The sequence below is a fragment of the Trachemys scripta genome, chromosome 2 (assembly GCF_013100865.1).
Source record: "Trachemys scripta elegans isolate TJP31775 chromosome 2, CAS_Tse_1.0, whole genome shotgun sequence".
Lineage (NCBI taxonomy): Eukaryota > Metazoa > Chordata > Testudines > Emydidae > Trachemys > Trachemys scripta.
Window position 1 is genome coordinate 282,966,471 of NC_048299.1, and position 25,855 is coordinate 282,992,325.

The 25,855-nt window shown below is 40.2% G+C and overlaps 1 protein-coding gene across 4 annotated transcripts in view; it reads left to right on the forward strand.

Moving 5' to 3' along the window:
- Positions 1–25,855, forward strand: part of LOC117873919 (DEP domain-containing mTOR-interacting protein) — a 110,756-nt gene that overhangs the window by 61,623 nt on the left and 23,278 nt on the right. For all 4 annotated transcript variants that reach the window (XM_034763819.1, XM_034763818.1, XM_034763821.1 and 1 more), the window contains exons 6-9: positions 16,360–16,545; positions 17,440–17,574; positions 20,542–20,612; positions 21,354–21,458. In XM_034763819.1, coding sequence (XP_034619710.1) covers positions 16,360–16,545; positions 17,440–17,574; positions 20,542–20,612; positions 21,354–21,458 — 497 coding nt within the window. The remainder of the gene's footprint in view (positions 1–16,359; positions 16,546–17,439; positions 17,575–20,541; positions 20,613–21,353; positions 21,459–25,855) is intronic.

Below are 25,855 nucleotides of genomic sequence, written 5' to 3' on the forward strand. Positions count from 1 at the left end.
GGCTGCCCGGCAAACCGTGAAGCCGGTAGCGCTGGGTCAGCCCTTTCCCCGTGGCTGGGAGTGGGAGGGACGAGGGGGCGGAGTTAGGGCGGAGTTGGGGCGGGGCTAGGGGGTGGGGAAATGGGTGGGGCCAGGGCCCGTGGAGAGTCCTCTTTTTTTATTTATTAGATATGGTAACCCTAGGAGAGGTGATGTGAAGGTGTTTCCTTTCCCCACACCAGCCAGTATGGAAAAGGGGTAGTTTGCTGGGCCTACTGGTGTACACTGCCTGGGTAAGCCTAGTCAAGCAGGATTTCTCCTGGTTGATTCTGGATACAGTGAGTTCCTCCACATCCATCTAGTCTACTCTGTTCTGTTCCTATTTTTACAATTGGTCCATCTGTCTCCAATGAGCTAAAGGGTGCCAAGAGCACAATCTATCCTGGAATTAGTAGCACCTCTGTTGATTCAGTTTTGAAACCCGTGAATCTTTAAGTGATCACTCAAGGGCAATGAAAATCGATGGCTGAACATGGGTGGTCATCTCATAAGCTAGAGCAGAATTGTACCCAATGTAAGTGAAACACTGAGATCCTTATTCACCTTTATTTGACAAAGGTAAATTCCATTAACATCTTAGAGATTTTGCTTGCATGAAGATGGAATAAAAACTGAATCAGGGCCTTGGAACTTAGCACTATATTTGGGAATACTTTGGGCAGACTTTTAAAACAGAAGTTTGTTTTATAAGGGTATTCTGACCTCCAGGTTTCACTAAAGCTGTTTGTTTGGATAGGGTTAGAAATTATTTGGTGAAAGATTAACACGAATGATTACAGATTGAGCTGTAGCAAATGGATGTCTCTATAGACTTACTAAGTCGTTGCAGTTTAGTTTTCCTTAAATAGCCAAGCTAGGCTTGAGAGCTTTTCTTTACATAGTTTTAGACTCAAACTGCAACAGTGGGTATGTGTATTCTGTTTGTTCCCCCTTACTGAATTCTAGGTCAAATGCACCCCATTTACCAATAAAAACAGTATTTTCCCCCACTGCCAGCATAGTGAGTTCATTCTGGAATCTGAACACCAGACTATGTTCCTTGTGCTTTCTTTGTCATGATCTATAAAGTTTCACTTGACACTAATTGACATCCTTGTTGGCAGTACAAGCAGCAAGGACATGGACTGAATAGGAATGGAGAATGAAATTCCTTCTTTTCCTAAAGATGATCTCTAACAAACTATATTGTTGAATATGCATGAAGCAGAATAAAATACACTTTGCTCTTCTGTTTTTTTATTATATTACCTCTGCAATCGTAAGTATGATAGAACTAGTCTGTATCCAGGTAATTTTCTATATTAAATCTATTAATTCTATATTAATCTATAACTAAATAGTGCCGGTTTATTTATTGATACTTGTTCTCATTTCAGTGACTTCAGAAAAATATTTTGTAGCTGAGGCAGTATTTGACTCTTTTTATATGCTGAGCACAATTTCCTGTCATGTTTGTCTTCATTTTAATCAGTCAGCCTCAACCCAGATTTCACACAAGAAGCTATTAACTATGCTTAATTTAAAAAGGAAAACTAGATGTTTAAAAGGAATTATGCAAATGCTGTAGAAAGGTGAAACATTTTGACTTCAGAAGTGTTGTATTATAGCCAGTTGATAGACAACTTGGGGTATATTTTCAAAAGGATCTCGGTCTGACCTCCCTTTGTGCATACTCAAATTTACACATGCTATAATTGAATTTGCAAATGGCCTTGATAACGTCTACAGGATTTGTACAAGCAAATGTGGTTTCATCTGAGTATTCTACTACTTTGTGTATGCAAGTCATGATTCACAACAATTGCATGCCCTAATAGAGGTCATAGCCTGAAAATTTGTCCCTTTGTGTACTAGGGCAGCATATCCTGTACATCTCTTAATGCTTGAGTTGTCACTGACAATTACAACAAGGAGTCTGGTGGCACCTTAAAGACTAACAGATTTATTTGGGCATAAGCTTTCGTGGGTAAAAACCTCACTTCTTCGGATGCATAGAGTGAAAGTTACTGTATTTAGTCTGCCTTTGCAACCACTGATTAAATTCATCAGATGATTGGAGCAAAGATTCTATAAAAGAATGAGAAGCATGTCTGTGCATGCATAAAACTAAAAGAGCACAGGACAAATTTTGCAGTTGTATAAAATTCCACTTCTTAATGACAGGTTTCAGAGTACCAGCCGTGTTAGTCTGTATCCGCAAAAAGAACAGGAGTACTTGTGGCACCTTAGAGACTAACAAATTTATTAGAGCATAAGCTTTCGTGGACTACAGCCCACGATTAGGTCCTATGATGATGTCACTTGAATAGATATGTGGACAGAGTTGGCATCGGGCTTTGTTACAAGGATAGGTTCCTGGGTCAGTGGTTTTGTTCAGTGATGTGTGCTTGCTGGTGAGTATTTGCTTTAGGTTGCGGGGTTGTCTGTAAGCGAGGACAGGTCTGTCTCCCAAGATCTGTGAGAGTAAAGGATCATCTTTCAGAATAGGTTGTAGATCTCTGGATGCACTGGAGAGGTTTTAGTTGGGGGCTGAAGGTGACAGCTGGTAAATAGTATGATGGCCAATGAGGGTCAGGCTGGAGACTCTTGCCTACATGCTCGGGGTTCTACTGATCGCCATATTTGGGGTCGGGAAGGAATTTTCCTCCAGGGTAGATTGGCAGAGGCCCTGGAGGTTTTTCGCCTTCCTCCACGGCATGGGGCAGGGATCGCTAGCTGGAGGATTCTCTGCTAATTGAAGTCTCTAAACCACAGGATTTGGGGACTTCAAAAGCAGAGTCAAGGGAAAGGATTGGGACGGCTTTGTGGTCTGCATCATGCGGGAGGTCAGACTAGATGATCATAATGGTCCCTTCTGACCTTAAAGTCTATGAGTCTATGAGACATATGTTAGTGAGGCTCAACCTGATCTCTTCTACAATTTTCAGCCTTTCAGCCAGCTCAGGGTGCAGGCAGCAGTATCTAGGGGCTGTCTGCAAAGAGAAGGGTAGCTCAGGATGCAGGCAAGAGTGTATCTCAGAGTGCAGACCGGGAGAAGCTAGGGGCTGTGTGCAGAGAGTGGGGTAGCTCAGGGTGCCAGCAGGGATGTAGCTCAGGGTGTCGGGAGCGGTTGTGTCTGAGGGGGTGCTGCTGCTGCTGCAGGGCCAGTCTGTGCGCTCAGTCCCTAATTGACTCAGTGGGGCAGCTTCACTCCTTGTGGCTGTGTGTGCGCCGGGCTGGGCTATGCCATCCTACCTGGTCACTGTGACCACCAGCACCGGTGGTTCACGGGCACCGAGGACTACACCTACCTAAGCCTGGAGGCTGCGGCGGCCATTACCCAACTCTGCCAAAACTCCACCCATGATGGCGGAGCACCTGGGACTGTGTCATGGCCCACCTTTGGACCGTGGCCTACAGTTTGGGAACCCCTGCTCAAGAGATCTCTAAAGAGGGGGAGGGGCTACAACATCAGTTGGCACATCATGGCATGGTTTTTCTGCTGAGGGATGTGGCCAGTCCCCCAAAAGACTGCTTGTAGCACACACTAGCTTGCCATGTGACCTACTCCATTACAAAGGTACAGTAATGTTAGCCTCATGGCTCTTTCCTCCTGGAATCCTGTCAGGATCCTTGGACCACAGGACCAATGTACTAGGCAGCATTCCTGCTTCCTGTACAAGACTTGCTGGAGCAGGATTTGGCCCTTAATTTGCTAACTTCAAGGTCAGCATATTAGCAGTTTGTCTGGCCCTTGTAGTATAAATTAATGCTGCATGGTTAGATGAGGAGAATAAATGTGGTTGATACTGCAAAGATTGGCATATGAGTGTTCCTTCTCTTTCATCCAGAGCACCATGGATACAGAGTTGCAGGACTGTATGCATACCTGCAGGCTTGCAGTCAGTCAAGTTGAAGGTCTGGGATCAGATCAAGATCAAGGGATCTCAAGCTGTTAAGCGCTTTCCCTTTTAGATCTGGTTCATATTGGGAGAGGGAAGTCCTCTCCTATGACACCACTTGTGTTTGTGAGGCAGTACTTGCATATGCTCTGTGGCAGTGTCTTAAAATAGTATATTTTTAAATGCTTTAAAAATTCTCACCAAATTTAGACACACATTGATTTTACTTCAGTGTATATGCCGTACAGCTTGTGCTTGTATCCAGTTCCAAATTACGAGAAATGCAGTACCTAGGAAGCAACATTCAATCTCTTGTTTCTATGCCAGATTACTCATCTCTTTCAGTGTTCCTGCTTCCCAGGCTGCTGCTTACATTTGCATGCATGTATCTTGGATTATTTTCTCCTAGATTCACTGGGTCTGATTGTCTTGTGCCCTGCACCTTGTATAGTCACGGACTGAAGTGCAAAGTGGATATAAAATGCTACCAAATCAGGTGTCAACCACTACAGGCAGTGCAGAAAAGGGCCCAGAATACCCTTGCATGTTACTATGTTATATTTATGATGTTATTTCCCTGCCTTTTTCCAGATGAAATCTCATTTGTTGTTTTTTCCCTGTGCTTTTTGTCTCCTTGTTTCCCTTTGTATTAGTCCTGTGTCATGACTGGTGTTAACTCTTCTCAAGTTAGTATCTTCTGTGAGTTTCATTAATATGCTGTTTGCAATCTCTTCCAAATCAGTAAAGAAGATAGTACATATGAAGCTAAAAGTCTTCTCCCAACTCTTTTGTAGAACTAAGACATAGTTTAGAAACAAGAGTAAGGAAATGGATGACTTAGGTTCTGTCTTCCATTACTAGTCCCTTTTCTCATTTAGATTATCAGTTTGACTTTGGACCAGTAGTAGCCAAACAATAGCATCTGAAGGGGGCCATGATGAAACAGTCAATGACTTTAGCCCAGTTCCTGGTAGGAAAGTGTTCACATCACAATTGGCACTAATTGGTATCTCTGCTCTGAGTCTCATTTGTCATTGAACTATCCCCTATGGCAGAGGTAGACAGTGTAGAACAGAGATGATGCTCGGAGGCATCGTGTTTTGAAGAAACTTGCATTCTTGCCGACTATGCTGTACCTGTTTTGGTGATAAACAAGTCTTTAAAATCCAGAGCTCTCCACCTGATACTTTCCATCAGCACTAATATATCTGTTTGATAGGGTTTTTGGAGAGGGCTCAACATTTGCTTCCCTGAAAGATGCAGGAATGGAAAGAAGCTCTTTTGAAGGTAGCTGGCTAGCAGAGTTCCTGTTTGAATAAAGGTTTTGTTGTAGTATTATAAAATTATTATTTAAATCTAAATAAATTTCACAATTAAAAAAAAATGTAATCTGGTTGTTTGCACTGCGCCCAATCTTGAGAGGCGCTGAGCACATGCAGATTCTACTAATTTATAGCAGATGGGGGAGCTCGATGGGGGAGCTCAGCACCTCTCAAGATTTTGTCTATTGTCAACTAATCATCCACTGTTCTCATGGATGAAAACAACGATCACAGTGACTTGTACAATAAGTATTTACTTCTGCTAGCAACTTTTACATTGCAAGAACATGTTAAAAATGTTTTAATTTTCTTCCACCTTTTGCAAGCAGAAATATAGTACACCTCTACCCCGATATAACGCCACCCGATATAACACGAATTCAGATATAACGCGGTAAAGCAGCACTCCGGGGGGGTGGGGCTGCGTGCTCCGGCAGATCAAAGCAATTTCAATATAACACGGTTTCACCTATAACGCGGTTAAATTTTTTGGCTCCCGAGGACAGCGTTATATTGGGGTAGAGGTGTAGCATTGTGTAACAAGAAACTTTCCCTAAGCAAAGGAATGCAATATTAAGCAGCAAGATATAATGCTGTTTTATGTATTCACCAATAAATACATACTGATCTGTTTCAAATTGTGTACAGACCTGAAAGTAGAAGAAAATTTAAAAAAACCCTTATGATCTGATTATCTTTTGCTGCTTGAAAAAGGGGCTAAGCTGTCCAGAAGCATCTTTCATTTATTATAGTGTACGTGTTGCATTAATATATTTCTCCAATTGCCTATTTTTAACTGTTGTTTCTTATTTTTTGAGTGTAACACACATTGAAATGTACAGCTTCCTTAAGTGCCTCTCTCTCTTTTGGACTATGATTTGCTGATACTGTAGATAATTTCATTCCTCAATTTATAATCTCCATGTAACTGTTGGTAATTCACCGTGTACTTTCCTTGACTGGAATGGCTCCTAACCAGAGACTTTCTCCCTTGAAGAATGACACAAGAGTGTGCTTTATCACCTCTTCTGTTTGTTTTAATCCTTGAATCTCTTGCAATAGCTATCAGAAATTCTCCAGGTATTCAGGCCATCAGCGTCTATGCTAAAGATCATAAAATCACTCTTTACAGCTGATGTCCTGCTTTATCTCAGTGACACAAACTTCCATTCAGCACCCCAAAGAAGCCTTAGAGACTCCCCACCACTATATCTGATTTTAGTATAAATATGACCGAATTAAAGGTGATGTCCATAGAGGACTATTCACCATAGGTTTTTTGGTTGTTTGTTTTACAAAATTCCATGCTAGCTGTGTCCCTAGAGGAATTCAGATTTCTCCCAATTTAACTTCTTAGGCTAAATCCGCAGCCCATGTTATGTACTTTACATCAGGTTTTAAAAACAACCTTTCTGCTATCAGTTCAAGTTTTTTCAAGTTTTTACTCTTAAGGTGGGTAAGGAGTGAGAGCCTCCCATGTGATCATGTAATCATATTGTCCTCAGTTTCATCCTTCCCCTTTACCATCCCCCCCCGTGTTATCTCACTCCTTCCAGTGCACTTTCTTGTGGGCAGTGAATTTGTCTGTATTTGTTTCATGATGCACTGTGCACATCTATAGGGCTGTATAAGTAAAGCAGGAAGACTTGTTTCCAAATTATCTTCTTCATTCTATTTTTCTGACAAAAGTTTCAATTTTTAACAGCTGCAACATAAAAGATAACTAGATAGGCCTTTTTCATCTTCTCCTATCCCCTACCCACAAACTCCGTAGTTTGCATACTTTATTTAGAAGCAAAGAAAAGCAGATAACTGCCTTCTATAAACTTGCTTTGTTAAAGACTAAACATGCACATAGGCAGACTGTAATGATTCACTGAACAGACTACTGAACTGAGTGCATGCTAATGCTGGCATTACTTAATATTCTAGATAAAATCCACTGCCTTTGAAAACAATCTTACACTTTCAGAAAAAGATCATAGAATCATAGGACTAGAAGGGACCTTGAGAGTCATCTAGTCCAGTCCCCTGCACTCGTGGCAGGACTATATTATCTAGATCATTCCTGACATGTGTTTGTCTAATCTCTTTTAAAAATCTCCAATGTTGGAGATTCCACAACCTCCTTAGGCAATTTATTCCAGTGCTTAACCACCCTGACAGTAAGGAAGTTTTTCCTAATGCCCAACCTAAACTGCCCTTGCTGCAATTTAAGCCCATTGCTTCTTATCGTAACCTCAGAAGTTAAGAAGAAAATTTTTTCTTCCGTCTCCTTGTAACAACCTTTTATGCAGTTGAACACTGTTATCATGTCCCCTCTCAGTCTTCTCTTTTCCAGACTAAACAAATCCAGTTTTTTCAATCTTCCCTCATAGGTCATGTTTTCTAGACCTTTAATCATTTCTGTTCTTCTTCTTGGACTTTCTCCAATTTGTCCACATCTTTCCTGAAATGTGGCGCCCAGAACTGGATACAGTACTCCAGTTGAGGCCTAATTAGCGCAGAGTAGAGTGGAAGAATTACTTCTTGTGTCTTATTTACAACACTCCTGCTAATACATCCCAGAATGATGTTTGCTTTTTTTGCAACAGTGTCCCACTGTTGACTCATATTTAGCTTATGGTCCACTATGATCCCCAGATCCCTCTCCAAAGTACTCCTTCCTAGACAGTCATTTCCCATTTTGTGTGTGTGCAACTAATTATTCCTTCCTAAATGGAGTACTTTTTATTTGTCCTTATTGAATTTCATCATATTTACTTCAGACCATTTTTCCAGTTTGTCCAGATCATTTTGAATTTTAATCCTATCCTCCCAAGCACTTGCAACCGTTCCCAGCTTGGTATCGTCCGCAAACTTTATAAGTGTACTCTCTATACCATTATCTAAATCATTGATGAAGATATTGAACAGAACCAGACCCAGAACTGATCCCTGCAGGACCCCACTCATTATGCCCTTCCAGCATGACTGTGAACCACTGATAACTACTCTCTGGGAATGGTTTTCCAACCAGTTATGCACCTACTTTATAGTAGCTCCATCTAGGCTGCATTTCCCTAATTTGTTTATGAGAAGATCATGCGAGACATATCAAAAGCTTTACTAAGTCAAGATATACCACCTCTACCGCTTCCCCCCTGTCCACAAGGCTTGTTACCCTGTTAAGAAAGCTATCAGGTTGGTTTGACATGATTTGTTCTTGACAAATCAATGCTGACTGTTACTCATCACCTTATTATCTTCTAGATGATTGCAAATTGATTGTTTAATTATTTGCTCCATTATCTTTCCAGGTACAGAAGTTAAGCTGACTGGTCTGTAATGCCCCGGGTTCTCCTTATTTCCCCTTTTATAGATTGGCACTATATTTGCCCTTTTCCAGTGGTCTGGAATCTCTCCCGTTTTCCATGACTTTTCAGAGATAATCGCTAATGGCTCACCTATCTCCTCAGTCAGCTCCTTGAGTATTCTAGGATGCATTTCATCAGGCCCTGGTGACTTGAAGACATCTAACTTGTCTAAGTAATTTTTAACTTGTTCTTTTGCTATATTAGCCCCTGATTTTACCTCATTTTCACTGACATTCACTATGTTAGACATCCACTCACCACCAACCTTCTAGGTGAAAACCAAAACAAAGAAGCCATTAAGCACCTCCGCCATTTCCACATTTTCTGTTGTTATTTCCCCCCCATCATTGAGGTCTACCCTGTCCTTGGTCTTCTTCTTTCTTCTAATATATTTGTAGAATGTTTTCTTGTTACCCTTTATGTCTCTAGATACTACATTTACAAACTTTAACCTGCTTTCATGCTTTAAACTACCTGAAGTACAGTGTTGAAGCAGGGAACAATCAGTACAAGATACATTACTTAATAGGAGATAAGCTACCATTGGACTTCAGAGTCCTATAATTTGGAATCCTGTTGCGTAAGTTTTTCTTATACTGCTTAAAAATGTCATATTTCGTAGCTATGATGCATGAAATGTGGTTCTCTCATTACATCACAACTTTTTTCCTGACCTACAACTGGAGTATTTGTTTGTTTGTGTGTGTGTGTGTGTGTGTGTGTGTGTGTATACACACACAGGGACATATCCTCTGCTAGTGTGATTTGGAACAGCTCTGATGATTTACACTGAGAAGCTGTCTCCTTGTTTATATGAGACAGTCTGAAACTGAAACAGTTCAACGTTACATGTTTTGCACGTGGAAAGTGAAATCTTTGCAGTACAAATGTGGAAACAACACCATATTGGTTTGTCATAGCAAGAGCTTAAACATCTGTTGGAGTATGTACACAGATGGTTTTATCTGCAGTTCAAATAATATATACACATTCATAAGGCTAGAGATACATGTATCATGTTTATATAGTAGGGAGAATCAAGGATCAATTGTCTCTCTGCTTACTGAATGTATGGGCAAACGTTCTGACTCTCTTCCTTAGCTTGAGAGAGCTCCAAACAGATGTGATTCATCAATATGTAATAAGAAACTAATCTGAATAGTACCATTATTAAAACACATTTGCGGATGCTAGATTAGCTATAGAAAAACAAATTTATTTGGGCATAAGCTTTCATGGGCTAAAACCCACTTCATCGGATGCATGCCGTGGAAAATACAGTAGGAAGATATATATACACAGAGAACATGAAAAAATGGGTGTTGCCAACTTTAAGAAGACTAGTCAATTAAGGTGGACTATTATCAGCAGGGGAAAAAAACTTTTGTAAGAGTTGGTATGGCAACACCCATTTTTTCACGTTCTCTGTGTATATATATCTTCCTACTGTATTTTCCACTTCATGCGTCCGATAAAGTGGGTGTTAGCCCATAAAGCTTATGCCCAAATAAATTTGTTAGTCTCTAAGGTGCCACAAGTACTCCTGTTCTTTTTGCTGATACTGACTAACACGGCTACCACTCTGAAACCTGTAGAAAAACAGGAAACCTTTGAGAGGAACAGGAAAAGCACAATCCAATGAAAAATACAGTGCCATTTATTTTCATCTTGTACTGTTTGCATTGTGAAAAGCAGCAGGAATGGACAAAGGAGAAATGGAATTTGCAGAGTCCCAAGGAGAAATGGAATTTGCAGAGTCCCAATGGCTGTATTCTGCAGTGAAGGGTGTGAGATATCAAGACTGTGATTGATAGAGCCCTGCAAATCCATAGATATCCTCTTTATATCCGCATCCACAGATGTGGATACCGACGGACCATTTTTGTGGATCATGGATGGATGCAGATCCAAATTTTATATCTAAAGCCTTGCAAATCTGTGGATATCCAGTTTGTTTTTGCGGATCACAGATCGGATGCAGATACAAATTTTGTCTCCGTCAGGGCTTTAGTGATTGAGTGTATGGTGAATACTGGGTGACAACAGAGCAAGGCCCTTATTTTGTTTTTAAAGTTAGCAGGCTCACCCTGCCAGAGCCTCATGCAAAAGTGTGCCCTCGTTCTGTTTTCTGTCTCCAAGACATGGACACTGAGCTGGCAAAAGGCCAGAGGAATAAGAGGCAGCCTCAGAAAGCTATGTATTCTCCTCCAAGAAGGGCAGTTAAAAGGCACCATCATTTTATAACTATGACATTAATAGGGCACAATCTGGACTGACGGACAGCTGTGTTCCCTCAATTCACCAACCTGAGGTGCCTCTTACATTGCTTCGCTGTGAGAGCAACCACTCTTGGTCTGCTCACACACAGCCTTCAGCATGTAAATCACTCCCCACTATACTGTATGAGTGCTGTAGCCAGCCACTCATGAATTTCATTGCAGGGTAAAACCAGCAGACTCCCAGTTCCAGATTTTCCCCCAGAAATGTGCATCTTGTACTGCCCCGTGCCCTCGTGGACAACACAAGCTCATATAAAGTCAATCATTTCATTACTAGAAAATGATATGCACAAATCTTGTTATCCCAAATTAAGTTTCCCAAACGTTTCAATGCAAACCCATACTGGGTTAGAGAAAACAATAAAACAAGTTTATTAACTACAGAAAGATAGATTTTAAGTGATTACAAGTAATGAGGCATAAAAGTTATAATTTGTTAAAAGTAAATAAAAGTTAAAATATATCTAATATGTAACTTAACAAGCTAAATGAATTCAAAGCAAAGGTTTCTCTCACCACATGCTTTACCAGTCTTACTGGCTGGAATCGTTTCAGCCAGAATCCCCTGCCTCAGTTCAGTGCTGATTGCTTTGTCCTTCAGGTGTTGTTGAGTCTGTGAGTAGAGATGAAGGGAGAGATGAGTTGGGGCATCTGTTCCCCATTTTTATGTCTTTTCCTCCTCTTGAGAATCATCTCTAGCTGGGGTTCAGGAGACAGAAAGTCTGTGTGACAGGAACTTCCAGCAGTTTCTTTGCCAAGATGTAAAATTCTCACTCACACCCTTTTTCCTGCCAAAGAATGGCCACTTAATCAGGCGATAGTCCATTTGGTTTTGTTGTCACCTGGCTGAGACATCAGTTTGCCTTTTGTCTTTGAGGAACTGGTTTCTACCTACTTTTCTAAACTTGGTATATGTCTCAGTAATATTATACAGTAGAATCTTATAACTTTACATACAATGTTGCCACACATATTTTACCAGCACAGTAATGATCAGCACATTATGAGTTTTTAAATGATACCTCACAAGCCATACTTTGTACAAAATCCATTATAGTTTTGTAAAAAGAATGAACATAGGGATACAGACTGTCACAATAATGTAGCTTTATTGTCTGCTTTTTAAAACACTAGTTCTTCTTGGGGTAGTGTGCAAAAGTGAAGAATCAAAAAGAAATCAGAGTTGATCCAAAACATTTCATAGGAGGGTGTGGAAAAGCCAGGTTAGAAAACAGTTCAGTCACAGAAGGATGGTACATCCCATTCATGTACACCAAGCTCCTGCCCTGCCTTCCTTCAGATAATTTCTAAAGACCACCTGTGCTGCGAGGCATTCCAGTTAGGATCTGCTCCTCGTCACGTATTTGTTTTTTATTTTATTTGCTGTTTCTTTGGAGTGTAAACTTCAGGACAATGCCCTATTGTTTCAAAGATCAAAACATTACATTGAGGTCTGGGACTTGCTATATTACATCTTGGATTACTGCCAAAAATATTATTTCTTGGAGGGACTAATGACAGTTAAGGATCTGTGACCTTTACTCCAGTTTTATGCCAGCAGGTCTCTATCATAACCAGTGGAGTTACTCCTGTTTTCCATCAGTGTAACATAATGTAGAACCAGGGCCTCTGTCCCAGTCAGCAAAAGGGTTAGAATTGCATTCTGTGTGCTTCTGGAAAGCAGCGTTTCTCATCTTCAGAGCATTTGTTTCCAGCTGTGAAAAGACATGAGACATCGGGTCTTAAAATCCCATACAGTTTGCTAACATTTTGCTACTTCCAGTCCGGCTGTTGACTTGAGAACTGCTAGCAAGCAGATTCACCTGCACACTCCATTTCCTTTGCTCTGCACCAGTGACATAAAATAACCATAACCCTATTTTAACTAGTAGTTAAGCTGAGTTTATGGCTGCTTCTTGTGGCTGCAGGGTGCAAAGCAGCTGGAGTGTACTGGTGAATCTGTCCCAGTGGGGCGCACAGCTTTCAAATGGCAGAAAGTATTAATCACCACATTGTGGTGGTGGCTGAGATATCAGCATTAAAAATCATGTGGGACTGAAATTGTGGGTGAAATTGCAGGAAAAAGATGGTTGTGAAAATTACCTGGGTTTTAAAGCATGAGTCATCTAATTTATTAAAATAACTTTTCACATTTTATAAATCCTCTCCAGTTTTGTGAAATTTGAATAAAGATAATATTTGTTCTCCTGCAGTGCTTCCCTCTCACTGTAAATCTGAGAGTTGTTCGTGGCCTTTGCTGATCACAAGATTGTATGTAAGTGTTAGAAAGTGTATGTAAAATTATATGGGAACTTACAGTTTGTATTGTATTTTATCTCTTGTACTATTTGGCAAATAATGTATAGATAGAGCCATACAAAAACTGCTAAAGCTCCAGTATTAAGAACTCAAAGGCTGGGATATGTCAGGTTTAAGGGGCCTAAATTTCCTTGCACTTACACTGATGTAAATCAGGAGTAATGTCATTGAATCCAGTGAAGTCACACCCATGCAAAACAGGTGTAGATGAGACGGGAAGCACGACATGCAGCCTTATCTCTAGTCCTGGGTGTATTATCCAGGATGTATGTACCGACTTAGGATTTGTATGATAAATTCTTATGTATTTTAATAACTTTGTAAACACCAATTTACTGTATCTTTCCTTCTCAATCATTGGTAAGGCTTTCCTTAGTTTCATAGCTTACCCATCTAAGTTAGTTTTAAGGTTATTAATAACCTCATCCACTGAATTACACCTAAGAAAGTCCATGCTAGGCAAGTCTGTGTATCTCTCTGTGACTATGAAAATTGTTTAGGATTCTTTCCTTCCTTCTCTGCTGACTTAAGCAAAATATGTGATGGGTAAGCTGACTGCTGAGATGAGCTCCCATGCTCTGTCCACATTTAAGAGGCTTAGCAAAAGACAAGCTACTATACATTCCCAAAATGTAATTTTCAAATGCTTGTAACTTGTTCAAACCAGATTCCTCAGGAACAAGGCTATGCACTGCTCCTTTTTGAAGGCTGTTTCTATGCTAAGCTTCAAAAATTCAACCTTTTCATCTGTGCGGTAGTTCAAAAAATATAATTCCATTATCCCTCATTCTCTTTGTGCTCAAACCTGGTGGAGCCATTTTTGCTCAGACACTCCAGATAAAGTCACCTTTGGGCAGAGATCAGATATGGAGAATTTCAGCCCTAAAGGTGAAGTCTTAAAGTAGAGTGACTCAGATGGAAACCATTATGCAATTTTAGAGCAGAAAATAGTCAGTGCCCCATAGGAATAACTTTTTAAAAATACCTTATTTGACCACATAAGCACAAAGAGGCACCTAAAATTGAGCGCTCATTGTTAACTTTTGGAATTTCCTTCCTTTTTAAGAGCTTGGTTTTTCAATCTCCTTAATTATGCATTAACGCTGATATTTGGCGAGGAGCACCTATTAAGTAACACAATATCCAGGAGTCAAGTATTTACTCTTCCTGAGGCTGAGAGCTGGCACCCCGATATTTATATTTTTAACATAGGTATAACTCAGAATTTGGGAAACATTTTGTAACAGTTGAATGAGCACTCAGAATTCTGTACTTACACTTTTTATGTGAGAAGGGAGAATATTCCGATGGCAAAGCATATCTTTTTGTGTCTCTACAATAGATGATGATAGCATCATTCTGACTATGTTCTTTCCAGTTATATTCACATACTAGATCAAACTCATCCCTGGCATAACTCCATGGTCTAAAATGATTTACACAAGGGGTGAGCGTGGCCCATTCTGTCTATAACCTCTATCTCACGGTTACTTAGTATATTAGTCAAAACAAGCTTTATTATTGCAAGATACACAGGGATAAATTATCATAAGCAAATTAGGCTATGGAGTGTCATGGGCAATAGTCACTCCACAATTTTAGACTGCTCTGTGACATCTGTAGTAAAAATGTGTGTTGATTTTCCAATGATCCAGGAGTCATGATTTCTTAAGAATGTCGAAACAATTGTACTAATAAAGGAAAGAAGTTAACAAGATAGAGAGAATATAGTTACTTGAGAAGAATTTTATACAGTGCAGAAAATATTAAAATTGAACCAGAAATCATTTATTATATTTATATTAATTATTGATATGTGGTAATTGAAATATATATATCCCTGTAAATATTCATGATGGCCCAGTCTCATGAGAGTTGGAATAAAAATCCCATTAGAATGTTGTATAAATTATAGCATATCTTCTTCAGCATTAGTAGATTGTCTATGAGATTATCACAAAGAGAAGTTTCATGAGTTTGTTTTACTTTACTCTGCTATGATAATACAATACTGCTGGAAGTCCTCTATGAAATATTTTAACGGTCTGATAATGGGGTGGGGAAATAGGTACTCCTGAATTTTAGCCTTGGCTCTTACATCGGGTCCTTTTTGTGATTATGGACAAGACTCCAAACCTCTCTGTCTCTGTTCTTCATTTTAAAAATGGGGATAATTCCTAAACTCTATTTTGTTATTATAAAATGAAAGTATTCAAAATGATGAGCTCAGCAGACCGGGACACCATCATCAGTGGTGTAATTAGAATCTCACAACCAGGAATTGAATTGCCTACAAAATGTAAAATCCTCATCTTAACAAAGACCTTGGGGTGTTGGCTTGGAGAGCCAACAAATTCAGCACTGACATGACGCACACTAAAGCTGAGTGCCACTGGCTTTTCTAAAGCACTGTAACAATGGTGTGTGCTTCTGGCAGTTCAAAAAACAAACAGCAAGGAGCAAAGCAGGCTGGTTCATTACTCAGCACTTGGAACATCACAGTTCTGGCTGATTGGCATGACCTTTCTGTTTATTCATGAGACACGATATTAATTTTCTCTAAGATTTTGTTTTCAGTGCTAAAAAAGCATTTTCATCTTGGGGTAACAAACACAGATGAGCTATCCTGAGGTAAAAACACCATGAAGACACAGTAAACAGCTGGATACCCCTTCCAGGGATTGACCATGACAGGTTTACTTTGTGTTAAATTTAAAGTGCCTTATCTTCACTGTGTTTTCACCTTGGGTTAGCTCATGTGTGTTAGGCTTTGTCTACACTGGCAAGTGAAAGACAAAACTTTTGTTATTCAGAGGTGTTAAAAAACACACACACACACCCCCGAAAGACAAAAGTTTTGCTGAGGACAAGCACTGGTGTGAACCAGGGTCAGCTCCAGGCACCAGCGCAGCAAGCACGTGCCTGGGGTGGCAAGCCACGGGGGGCGGCCTGCCGGTCGCTGTGAGAGCGGCAGGCAGGTGGCTTTCGGCGGCGCACCTGTAGGAGGTCTGCCGGTCCTGCGGCTTCGGCGGCAATTCGACCGCGGTGTGCTGCTATCACCAAGGAGGATGCATGCATGTAAACGGCAACCTCATGTATACTATTCACTCCCTACTTTGTGTTCTACCAGACAGGGAGTTTTCACTCCTTTTTCTCTCCCCAGTGTCCAACAAGCACCATTTTATGGATAGCAACCTGCTGTACCAGTTCAGAATGAATTTCCGCCGGCGACGGAGGCTGATGGAGTTGCTCCCTGAGAAATCCCGTTTGATGCCAGAAAGTCACGACAGTCCCTTTTGCCTGCGCAAGCAGAACCATGACAACAGAAAGCACACCAGTTTTCAGTCAGGTGATTCCTTGGTTCTGTGCCTTTTACTTCTCCGTTGTTTAACTTTTCCTTGAAGACATGTGTCATTCCTAAAGCTTGGCCCCCTTCACTTTAGCATGAGGCAGATTTAGCTGAAGAGATGTGCTCACTGGATCATCTATGAATAAATATCATATCCAGTAAACAGGTTCTTCTACCTGGTTGGCTTTTCAAATAATTAGCTGCCTGTGTTGTTTTGTTGCTCTCGTATAAAGGATTTCAGGCTTACATTTTTCCACAGGCAGAAATTAGGCAGCTTGGACATTTTTCTTTTTTTTAAAACTTGCTAAAAAAATTTTAAAAAGCAAAAGTGTTTTTGCATAAACTGTATGTTGTAGTTTGTGGGGAGAGGTGGGGAAATGCCTGAACAAGTACACATTAGGAAGCAAGATGAAAATAGGAAGAAAGCAGGGGATAACTGCAGAAAATATTCTGCTTATTAAAATGCCTATTTCACTATTGCACTGGCACCTAGAAATCACAGTAATGGAAGCATTACAGAGAATTAAATTAGCTAAAATGGATCACGTAGTAATCCGACATATCAGAGTACAAATAAAATTTTCATGTGTAATTCAAGTATTCCTGCTAGGGTGACCAGACAGCAAATGTGAAAAATCTGGATGGGGTGGGGGGTAATAGTAGCCTATATAAGAAAAGGACCCCAAAATCGGGACTGTCCCTATAAAATCAGGACATCGGGTCGTCCTAATTCCTGCAGCACATAGGTGAGTGTGGACTGTGATAGTATGATTACACTATTATAAATGAAAGCATGTTCCGATGTTGTTATTTTAAACAAAGCAGGGGAAATGTGCCAAAAGAATCCAGACGATTTCCCTTTCTCTCTCTGTATTTTCTGTCTCCTTTGTACAGTGAGTCCCACCAAAGAGATAAAGATCGTATCAGCAGTCAGAAGGAGTAGCATGAGCAGTTGCGGCAGTAGTGGTTACTTCAGCAGCAGCCCTACCCTCAGCAGCAGCCCCCCAGTATTATGCAACCCAAAATCTGGTAAGCAGATGGAATTGGTGCAGATTAGACAGAATGCAGCTCTCTCTAAAGAGAGTGAGGGTAAATGAGTGACTGTTTCTATTGCTTCATCTAAGTTTGTCTTTTGAGGCATATTTTAAAGATCGATAGATTCGCAGATTTTGCGGCTAGTCGAATCTTTATGATTATTGAGTTTGGCCTCCTGCATAACATGGGCCAGAGAACCTCACCCAATAATTTCTGCATCAAATCCATAACTTTGTTTGAGCTAGTGCATATCTTTTTAGAAAGACGCCCAGCCTTATAGCCACTCTTACCTCCAGATTGCCATATCAGTTTCCAAACATAAATTCTTTTCAGTTACATAGGCGTGACTTCGCTGGCATTGCATGGATGAGAGGAAAACTTAGGCTTTGGTAACCACCTGAGTTATTGTGTAAATAACATAGCAAATGTAGCTTTGAGGATGTCAGAGACAATTTAAACCCTTAAATTAGTTTAGATTTTACACCATTCTGTGTAAGAATTTAAAGGCAGTCAGGGTTCAAGCTTATATTCTTTTTTAAATGATTTCCTCAGTCCTTTAACAGGGAGAGTAGAGCATGGGGCTGCGTCCTCAGTGTGATACAGAAAGGGATTCTGAACTGATGGGGAGTAGGGTGTTGGAGCAGTCTGGGGAAGGGACCAGTGGCTATGTGTAAGCATGGACTTCAGTGGGGCTATTCAGACCTGAAGTTTCTGATAGAGGGCCCAAAGGGGCCAGTGGCTGCTGTTCAAATCATGGGCTGTTTATTCAGGTTCTGAGCAGTAGAGGGGTGAATTTTACTCAGTATACTCGATATAAGTAGTAGAGATACAAAGAGTGGTAAATTTTTGTTTGTTTTTTTTCTGGCCATTAGAGCAGAGGTTTTCAAACTGTGGTCCGTGGACCACCAGTGGTCCATGAGCTCCATTCAGGTGGTCCGCAGATAGTTCCCTCTAACATGCGTGCCTGGGCAGCCACACACTAGAGAATGAAGGGCGACCCGCCTAATTAGTGGAGTCGTGCAGGCAACCCACTTATTAGGTGTCTGGACCCTGGAGAAGACGCACATGTAAGGTGAGGTGGTGGCCTTGGGGGGAATAGGGAAAGATCATTAAGTGGTCTCAGCAATTTTCAAGTGGTCCGCGAAAAAAAAGTTTGAGAACCACTGCATTAGAGCATTGCACAGCTTGTCTTTGGCCTTGGCTTGGAGTTTTCAGTAAAGTCTTACGTTAGAAGAACTTGATGGGTTCAGTTTGGTCACATGATTAGAGCCATAATTCAGTAGTGCTAGTGTTCTCTGTGGAGGATGTCTTCTTTGTGAATCACATTCATTCTTGTTCATCACACACTCAAAGTCAAGTGCTGTCTACCACTCATCTCCATCATGCCGTCTGTATGTTCCAATTTGTGGCTGCCACAGTGCGATCTTTTTTAGGTGCACCTGTATTCTCTCCAGCGATTCTTCTATGACGTATTCTAAATGGTGAACTTTTGCTCCCGTTAAACCATTCATTATACCCTGGAAATATTACTGTGACAAGCAGGCTGGCATTTTTGTTGTTGATAAACATATGCATTATCTTAAGTATACCCACTATTTCCATTCATTTATGGCTCTGGTTATATATGTCGCATGACTAGTGAGAAGAAGTATATCTTAAGATAGCCGATTATAAAATCTTGGTAGAAAAGAATATATTGACACCTTCCTTACACTGTGTTTCTATTTAAAATGAATAATCACTTAGGCATAAATTCTACCTTCAGAACAGTTTAGCAGACTTATTTTTGAGTCTGAAACAAGGACCAGTGAGCAGGGATCTACCAGCTTTTCCCATACTCCAAGTAATCCTCTGCTAAACTGGAATGAGTTTTTTAGAAAGTTTCTCAATAGCAGAACCAGAATGATCAGGTGAGAAGAACATTAATAAACTGGACCTTGACCAGTTGTTGGATGAGTTCTGCTGTATTTCATGAGAAATGAAAACTTAAAGGAAGTCTGGGGCATGGGTTGGCCAATCACAAGGGAAAAAGAAACTATTCCTTAAGGCATAATTTAGAGAAACACTGTGAAGGACGCCAGTACAGATGATTTATCTAATTGTGATCGGTTGAATCTGAATTACAGAGCAGTGACATGTTAGTCAACAGAACATGTTGAATTTTCTTGAAAAACATCTTGCAGTACAAACGTAAGAGTTGATAACTAAAAAGGAGAAACTAGACCTGGCTTTGATCTCAAAAAGATAGAATGATGGTACTGGCAGAATCTGCAAAGTTGAACTCTTAAGATCATTTTGTCAATATCCTAGTGAAAGAAATTTTTTTTATAAGTGTATCTTCCTGAATTCTTTTTCTTTCCATATATGGCATTTTAGGACACATACAGATATGTTAGGATGTTATCCCTGAAAAATTCCAGCTTGCTTCCATGAGATAAGAAAATCAGATGTCATCAGAAATAGTTTATCACTGAAAACAAGAAGCAAACGTAGTCATAATTAAAAAAACAGAGGAAGCCAAATGTAATTAATAGAGGGCCTGTGTATCCATTGCCTTGCACTTGGTGCAGTCATTTACACCTGTACAATTACACCTGTTCTGATTTTGTAGCATTTTACACACACTTTACCCAGGAGTAAATGACTGCACAAATAATAATAATATTGTTTGCTGTAGTGTAGATTGTCTAATCTGTCTCTCTGTCTGAGGAAGAGTTAGGATGCCTGTCAGCATAGTATCTCAGTCCCTCCATGGTCCCTTCAGGTAATGAGGATTATACTATATTTGATTTTTTAATGATCTTTTACAACTTTGCATCAGTCTAAGCGTGCACTAAGGTCACAACACATTAAGCCCTATAAATAAAGCAAGACGGAGAAGACATTGTATCCTAGAACAATTCTTTATGAAAGTTTCTTCAGAAAGGTTTGTATTTAATACTCCTTTGTATGTTTTTGCAGTATTAAAGAGACCAGTGACTTCTGATGAACTCTTGATGCCTGGAGCCCCATATGCAAGAAAAACATTCACAGTACGTCTCCAGTACATATCTTTCTTCTATACATTGTGTAAATTGGTTCAAACAAATATTTTCTGATGGTATAATTAGATCCTAGTTACATTTCCTGATACTTGTGCTCTAAAAATCTCAGCCATAAGATTCCATTAAAATTAGTTTTATACATGTGGAGTCTGATTCTCCACTCTATTATACCCATCAGTATGCCAGCCTAACACCATTGACTTTGGTAGAGTTATACTGACAGAAATCTAGTAATGTTAATTGCACTAATGGTCCTGAACTGTTTTTTATTAATACTTAAGATTATAAAGAGATTTGAAATATGTACTGTATTTACCTATCCAGAATTAAAGTTTTTAAATGTGAGTTGCATAGGGCCACTAGACTAATATAAGACTGAAATGTTGATTCATATTCAATAAGAGAGAAAAGAAAAGCCTTTTAAAAAGTAACCCCTTTGAACCTGTTAATTGGAAGCACAGCTTCTCACAGCCTTTAGTCAACAGCTCTGATGTCACTTAAAAAAGAAGAGTACAGTAGAAGCAAATGCAGTCATTCATTTGGTAGATTTCTCTATAAATAAAGATTTAATAGCCCATGCAGAGGGCACTGTAAAGTATTTCTATCCACGGAGCCGCATTTACTGTATGCTGGTGACTACAAGATGCTGAAATCATGTCTTTAACCACTGGGACTTTACCCCATGAGTTACATGGATGGACACTGTTTTGTCTTTTTTTCCTTTTCAAGGTTGTCGGTGATGCTGTCGGGTGGGGCTTTGTTGTGCGGGGGAGCAAGCCATGCCATATTCAGGCTGTGGATCCCAGTGGCCCTGCAGCTGCAGCAGGGATGAAGGTAATTTTTCATCAGCTGTTTATCTAGTGGTTTTCTGTATCCTTCAGTGATGCTCTCTGGCCAACCACTGTGACACACCAGCCTTTTGCATTTTGGGGGTCAAATGTTGTTGTTCTCCTCCTCCAAAATGTCACCCTTCATCTTTTCTTCTCTCTGTCTTAGAGGTTCTCTGACTCTTGTTTTTTTTACTAAAAGCTCTTTAGTGTTTTCTTTCCAGATGTCACTTTTGCTATATTTGATTGTGCCAATATGTGTAAGAACTGGAAGGGAAAACTGACTGCCGTCTTGCTCCAATGTCCAACCTGAGTCAAGTGCAAAGGGTAGAAAAACAGCATACATGGTGAAAAATTAATGGTTTTTTCTAAATTCTATCACTTTGAATAATCTTCAGTTATAAATAACCTAGGTAAAGACTTAAAATATCTTGACAATATCACTTCAAATGGGTCATCTTAGAACGCTGATCCCGCCTAAAGTATAAAGGAGTTACACTTCCAGGACTTCAAACTTATTCCTATTCATGTTGATGTTTGGAACCCTGAATGTAGCAGTTTACTCAAGTGGTTTATAGCTATCTTTATTCTCTCTGCATTTTACCAATTTACGATAATGTGGTTCTCCTCTGAAATGTGACTTTGTAAAAATAGCGTTGTGGAGTTTCATATTTATTGTCTAAATGACTTCAGCTCTAATTTGCTCATTTCACCAGTAAACATAGTGGGGTTTTGTTTTAAAATGTCATCCCTTCACTCTGGGATGATAAACTTAAGCTGGGTTCTGTCGATTTCATGCTTCATAAACTGCAATAGAGGTTTTACAGGCCAAATTATGCCTTCAGGTACACTCATGTAACTTCATTGTATTCCACTTATGTCATCAATGATGCACATGCAACGCAGTTGCTTTCAGTGGGAACTTAATAAAGAGTTTGATATACAAGAAGGAATGGAATGCAGCACACTCTTAACTCCACAGCACTCATAGAGGCAAATAGTAAAAACTTATTTTAGTCACTAAAATCAGCAGAAATTGCTCTGAACACACATACAGAGCAGATCTGATAAGCTCAATGGTGCTATTTTATAGCGTCTCTTTTCAAAGTAGAGCCGCACTTCAAACATTCTGATCAAACTTTTCAAAAAGTAGGCACCTAAGTCTATATTTAGGCACCTATATAGGTGGCTTGATTTTCAGAGGTACTGAGCACTTGCCACTCCTAATGAAATGTGGGTGCTAGACTCCCGTGGAATTAGGTATTTAATTTGAGACATCACATTTGAAAAGCTTGGTCTGTTTACTTAAGCTGTCTGTTTTCAAAACTCTTCTGTCTGGACTATTTAAAGAAAGTATGTGACAATACATTGTAATGTATGTATGCCCCCCAAAGTAAATCTTTCCCCTTTTTAGAAGCACAGAGGCAGGCATATTTCAAATAGAACATTAGGCATAATAACTGCTGGCAGTGAAGATGTGTTTTGGTGTAAGAAGCTTTGTCTGCCAGTATTGCTCTGAGCACTGTACCATAACAAGGAAAACTGGCTATGATAAAAAGGGCAACATTTTGAGGAAAAGCCCAGACTCAGCGTGTCACTTTATAGAAGAGTTTGTTTTTGGAACTACGCCTTATGCAGTCTTGGCTGATAAAACCACTTGATTTATTCAGTAGGCAGCATTCTTTAATGTTGGAACAGATGTAGCCACCAGAGTGCATGATGGGACAATACACCTAGTAGAAACTAGTGTTCAGTGCAGGTCTGCTCTTTAGGACCTGCGAATGAGATTAAAAAAAAGGTACATTTTTTATTACCAATTTGCTGATTGTCCCTCTATCCTGTTTGGAGAATTTAGCACATAGCATTAAGTCTGGGAGGGGGACAAAGATCATTGTTAAAATATGGAGTATACATCTGAGGCCCCAGAATAATAACCAGCAAACAAATATTTATAGTTTTATATCTAAGGGTTTAATATTACACAATTTGCTAGCAATGCCACCCAATCCTTTCCACCCCATAAAACATGATCACATACCCCTGTTCCCCCTTCCCTGACTTTCAGCTGGTAGCAGTGAGATTTGGGATATGGTATAATCACTTATACCCCTGCTTTGAGCACTGCTTTGGGATTATGGTACAGGGCTCTCTCAGTACCATCAGGTCTGTCTACATGGTTCTGCTTTCCGTGTGATCTTTAATGGCAGAGCTAGGCAGTCAGCCCCGTAAGTCTCTTCCTTGTTTTACATTCACAGATGACTACTTTAGATCTGTGGTCTGAAATGATTCGATTGCAGAGTAAAGGCCACATCCTTAGAGCGACTGAGAAACCACGACTTCCATTGATTTCAGTGGTCTTTGAGGGTACAAAGCAACTCTTAGTATTTGGCCATCAGACTCGAATCCTGCAAGGTGTTAAATGGCTCTTGTGAGATGACTGCAAAGGGAACTGAGCATGTCAAAAGGATGTTCTCACTATCTTACAGGATTGAGCCCCAAGTGACTGAGTGAAAGAGACCATGGATAAATATTTACATAGTGTAATAGCATATTGTGCTGTTGAAGCAGATGCAGTTCATTCTTAGAATTCCCATCTTATACAAAAATGTTACTGATTATATAAAAACACCAATGACATGTCTGTCATCTGGTTCCGATTACTACATGAAAACACTGAAGCCTACTGATATTTCAGTAGGGTTGTGTGACCAAATGGCTGCTGAATTTGATAATTACATTAGACAGAGATTCAATTCAGAAATGCTTTTATTTAGGAAGGGTGAACAATCAAAAAAGTTGGTGACAAATGTGTTACATGGCACACTGTAGCTATGTTCTTAAACCTATGTGGAGGGGGTAGAGATAAATATGTATAATAACAGACTGTGGTTAGTGTTACTAATGTAATGGTTGGAATATATATGTGCCCACAATTTTTAAACCTGACACCTATGTATAAGAGGCCCAGTTTTCAGGTTCTCGGCACCTGCTGGTCTCATCTACTTCACTGGGTTTGTGGGTGCTCAGCTCTTCTGAAAGATCAGGCCTTTTTATACATAGGTGTCTAAATATGGCTTTAGGAGTCTAAATTCAGTGAGCCAGGTTTGAAAGTTTTTACCATAAAACCTGTTCTACAATAATGTCCAGTTTGGTTTTGACTTAAATTGACAAAAGGAAGAAAATTTCAAATTGAAACTGCAACTCTCTCCTGCACTTATCCAACTAAGTATGGCTAGGTATGGCAGGCCTTCAGGGTGTTTATAAGCTACATTCTGCAACAGAGACTCAATTGGATGATCAGAGAACAGAAGTCTATTTAGCTTTCAGTGTCCTGTGATTCGTGCTGAACAAGAGCAAGTTGTAGCAGCAGGGTCTGTTTTCATTTATTTATTTTTTCTTAGTGGAAATATATCTTTAAAAAAACAAAGACAAAAATTGCTTTCAGGCAGTTTGGTGTTATGATGCTTCGAGAATAGTTTGAAGTGTTTCAAACCTCAGTGGATCTGAAAATACCTCTGCTATGCTATAAGCAACACGTAAAATGGATTAGTGGCTATTTGCTCTCCAACACTCACTTAATAGTTGCCATGCCTGCCTCATGTGGGTGTGACATCACATTTTGATTTTCCCACTCTGTGACCCATTTCCCTACAGGTCCACAGTCACCACTTACCGATAGAATATCTTGGTGCATTGAGGTGACATGGCACTATAATTAAGTTGCAAGACCTCCTGTTCTGGGGCAAATAAAGTTGGCCTAAACAAGTCCTGTCTACCCTCTCCAGGCTCTAAAGAGTTCAGGTGGTCCCACTCAAGGGTCTCTTTTTCAGAGGTCAATCACCCTTTTCCCCTCAGTGCAGGGTTTTATACCCACCACTGCCAGTTGGAGCTGTAGGAGGAGCCCAAACCTTCCTCCACTCTGGGTTCCAGCCCAGGGTCCTTAAACCGGGACTCCCGGTCACTGTCCTTTCACTCAAAACCCCTGCTTCACTTTCCCCTGGACAGCTTCCTACATGGTCTGCTTCTTCTAGGCCTTCATCCAGCCTCTTTAGCAAAGTCTCTAAGGCTCTGCTCATGGGTTACCATCTTGGCAACTGTGAAGGACCTCTCCCAGGTCCTGCCTCTGCTCTCTTGAGTAGAGAGCTCCTCAGCACTCCCTAGCACCTAGTCCTGGTGAGTCTCTCTCTACACTGAGTGCAGGCTGCCTCTTAGATAGTCATCCCACAACCACCTGGCTCATTCTTGATCATATTATCTCTAACCTCCAGACCCCATGACAGAGGAGAAAACTAGGCTCACGTGGAACTGGATCTTAAAGGGCTAGCACATCCTGTGACAGTGACCCACAAGAGATTTTTTAAAAATGAGACTTTTGCCCTTTATGAAGTATAAAGAAGGCCTGAA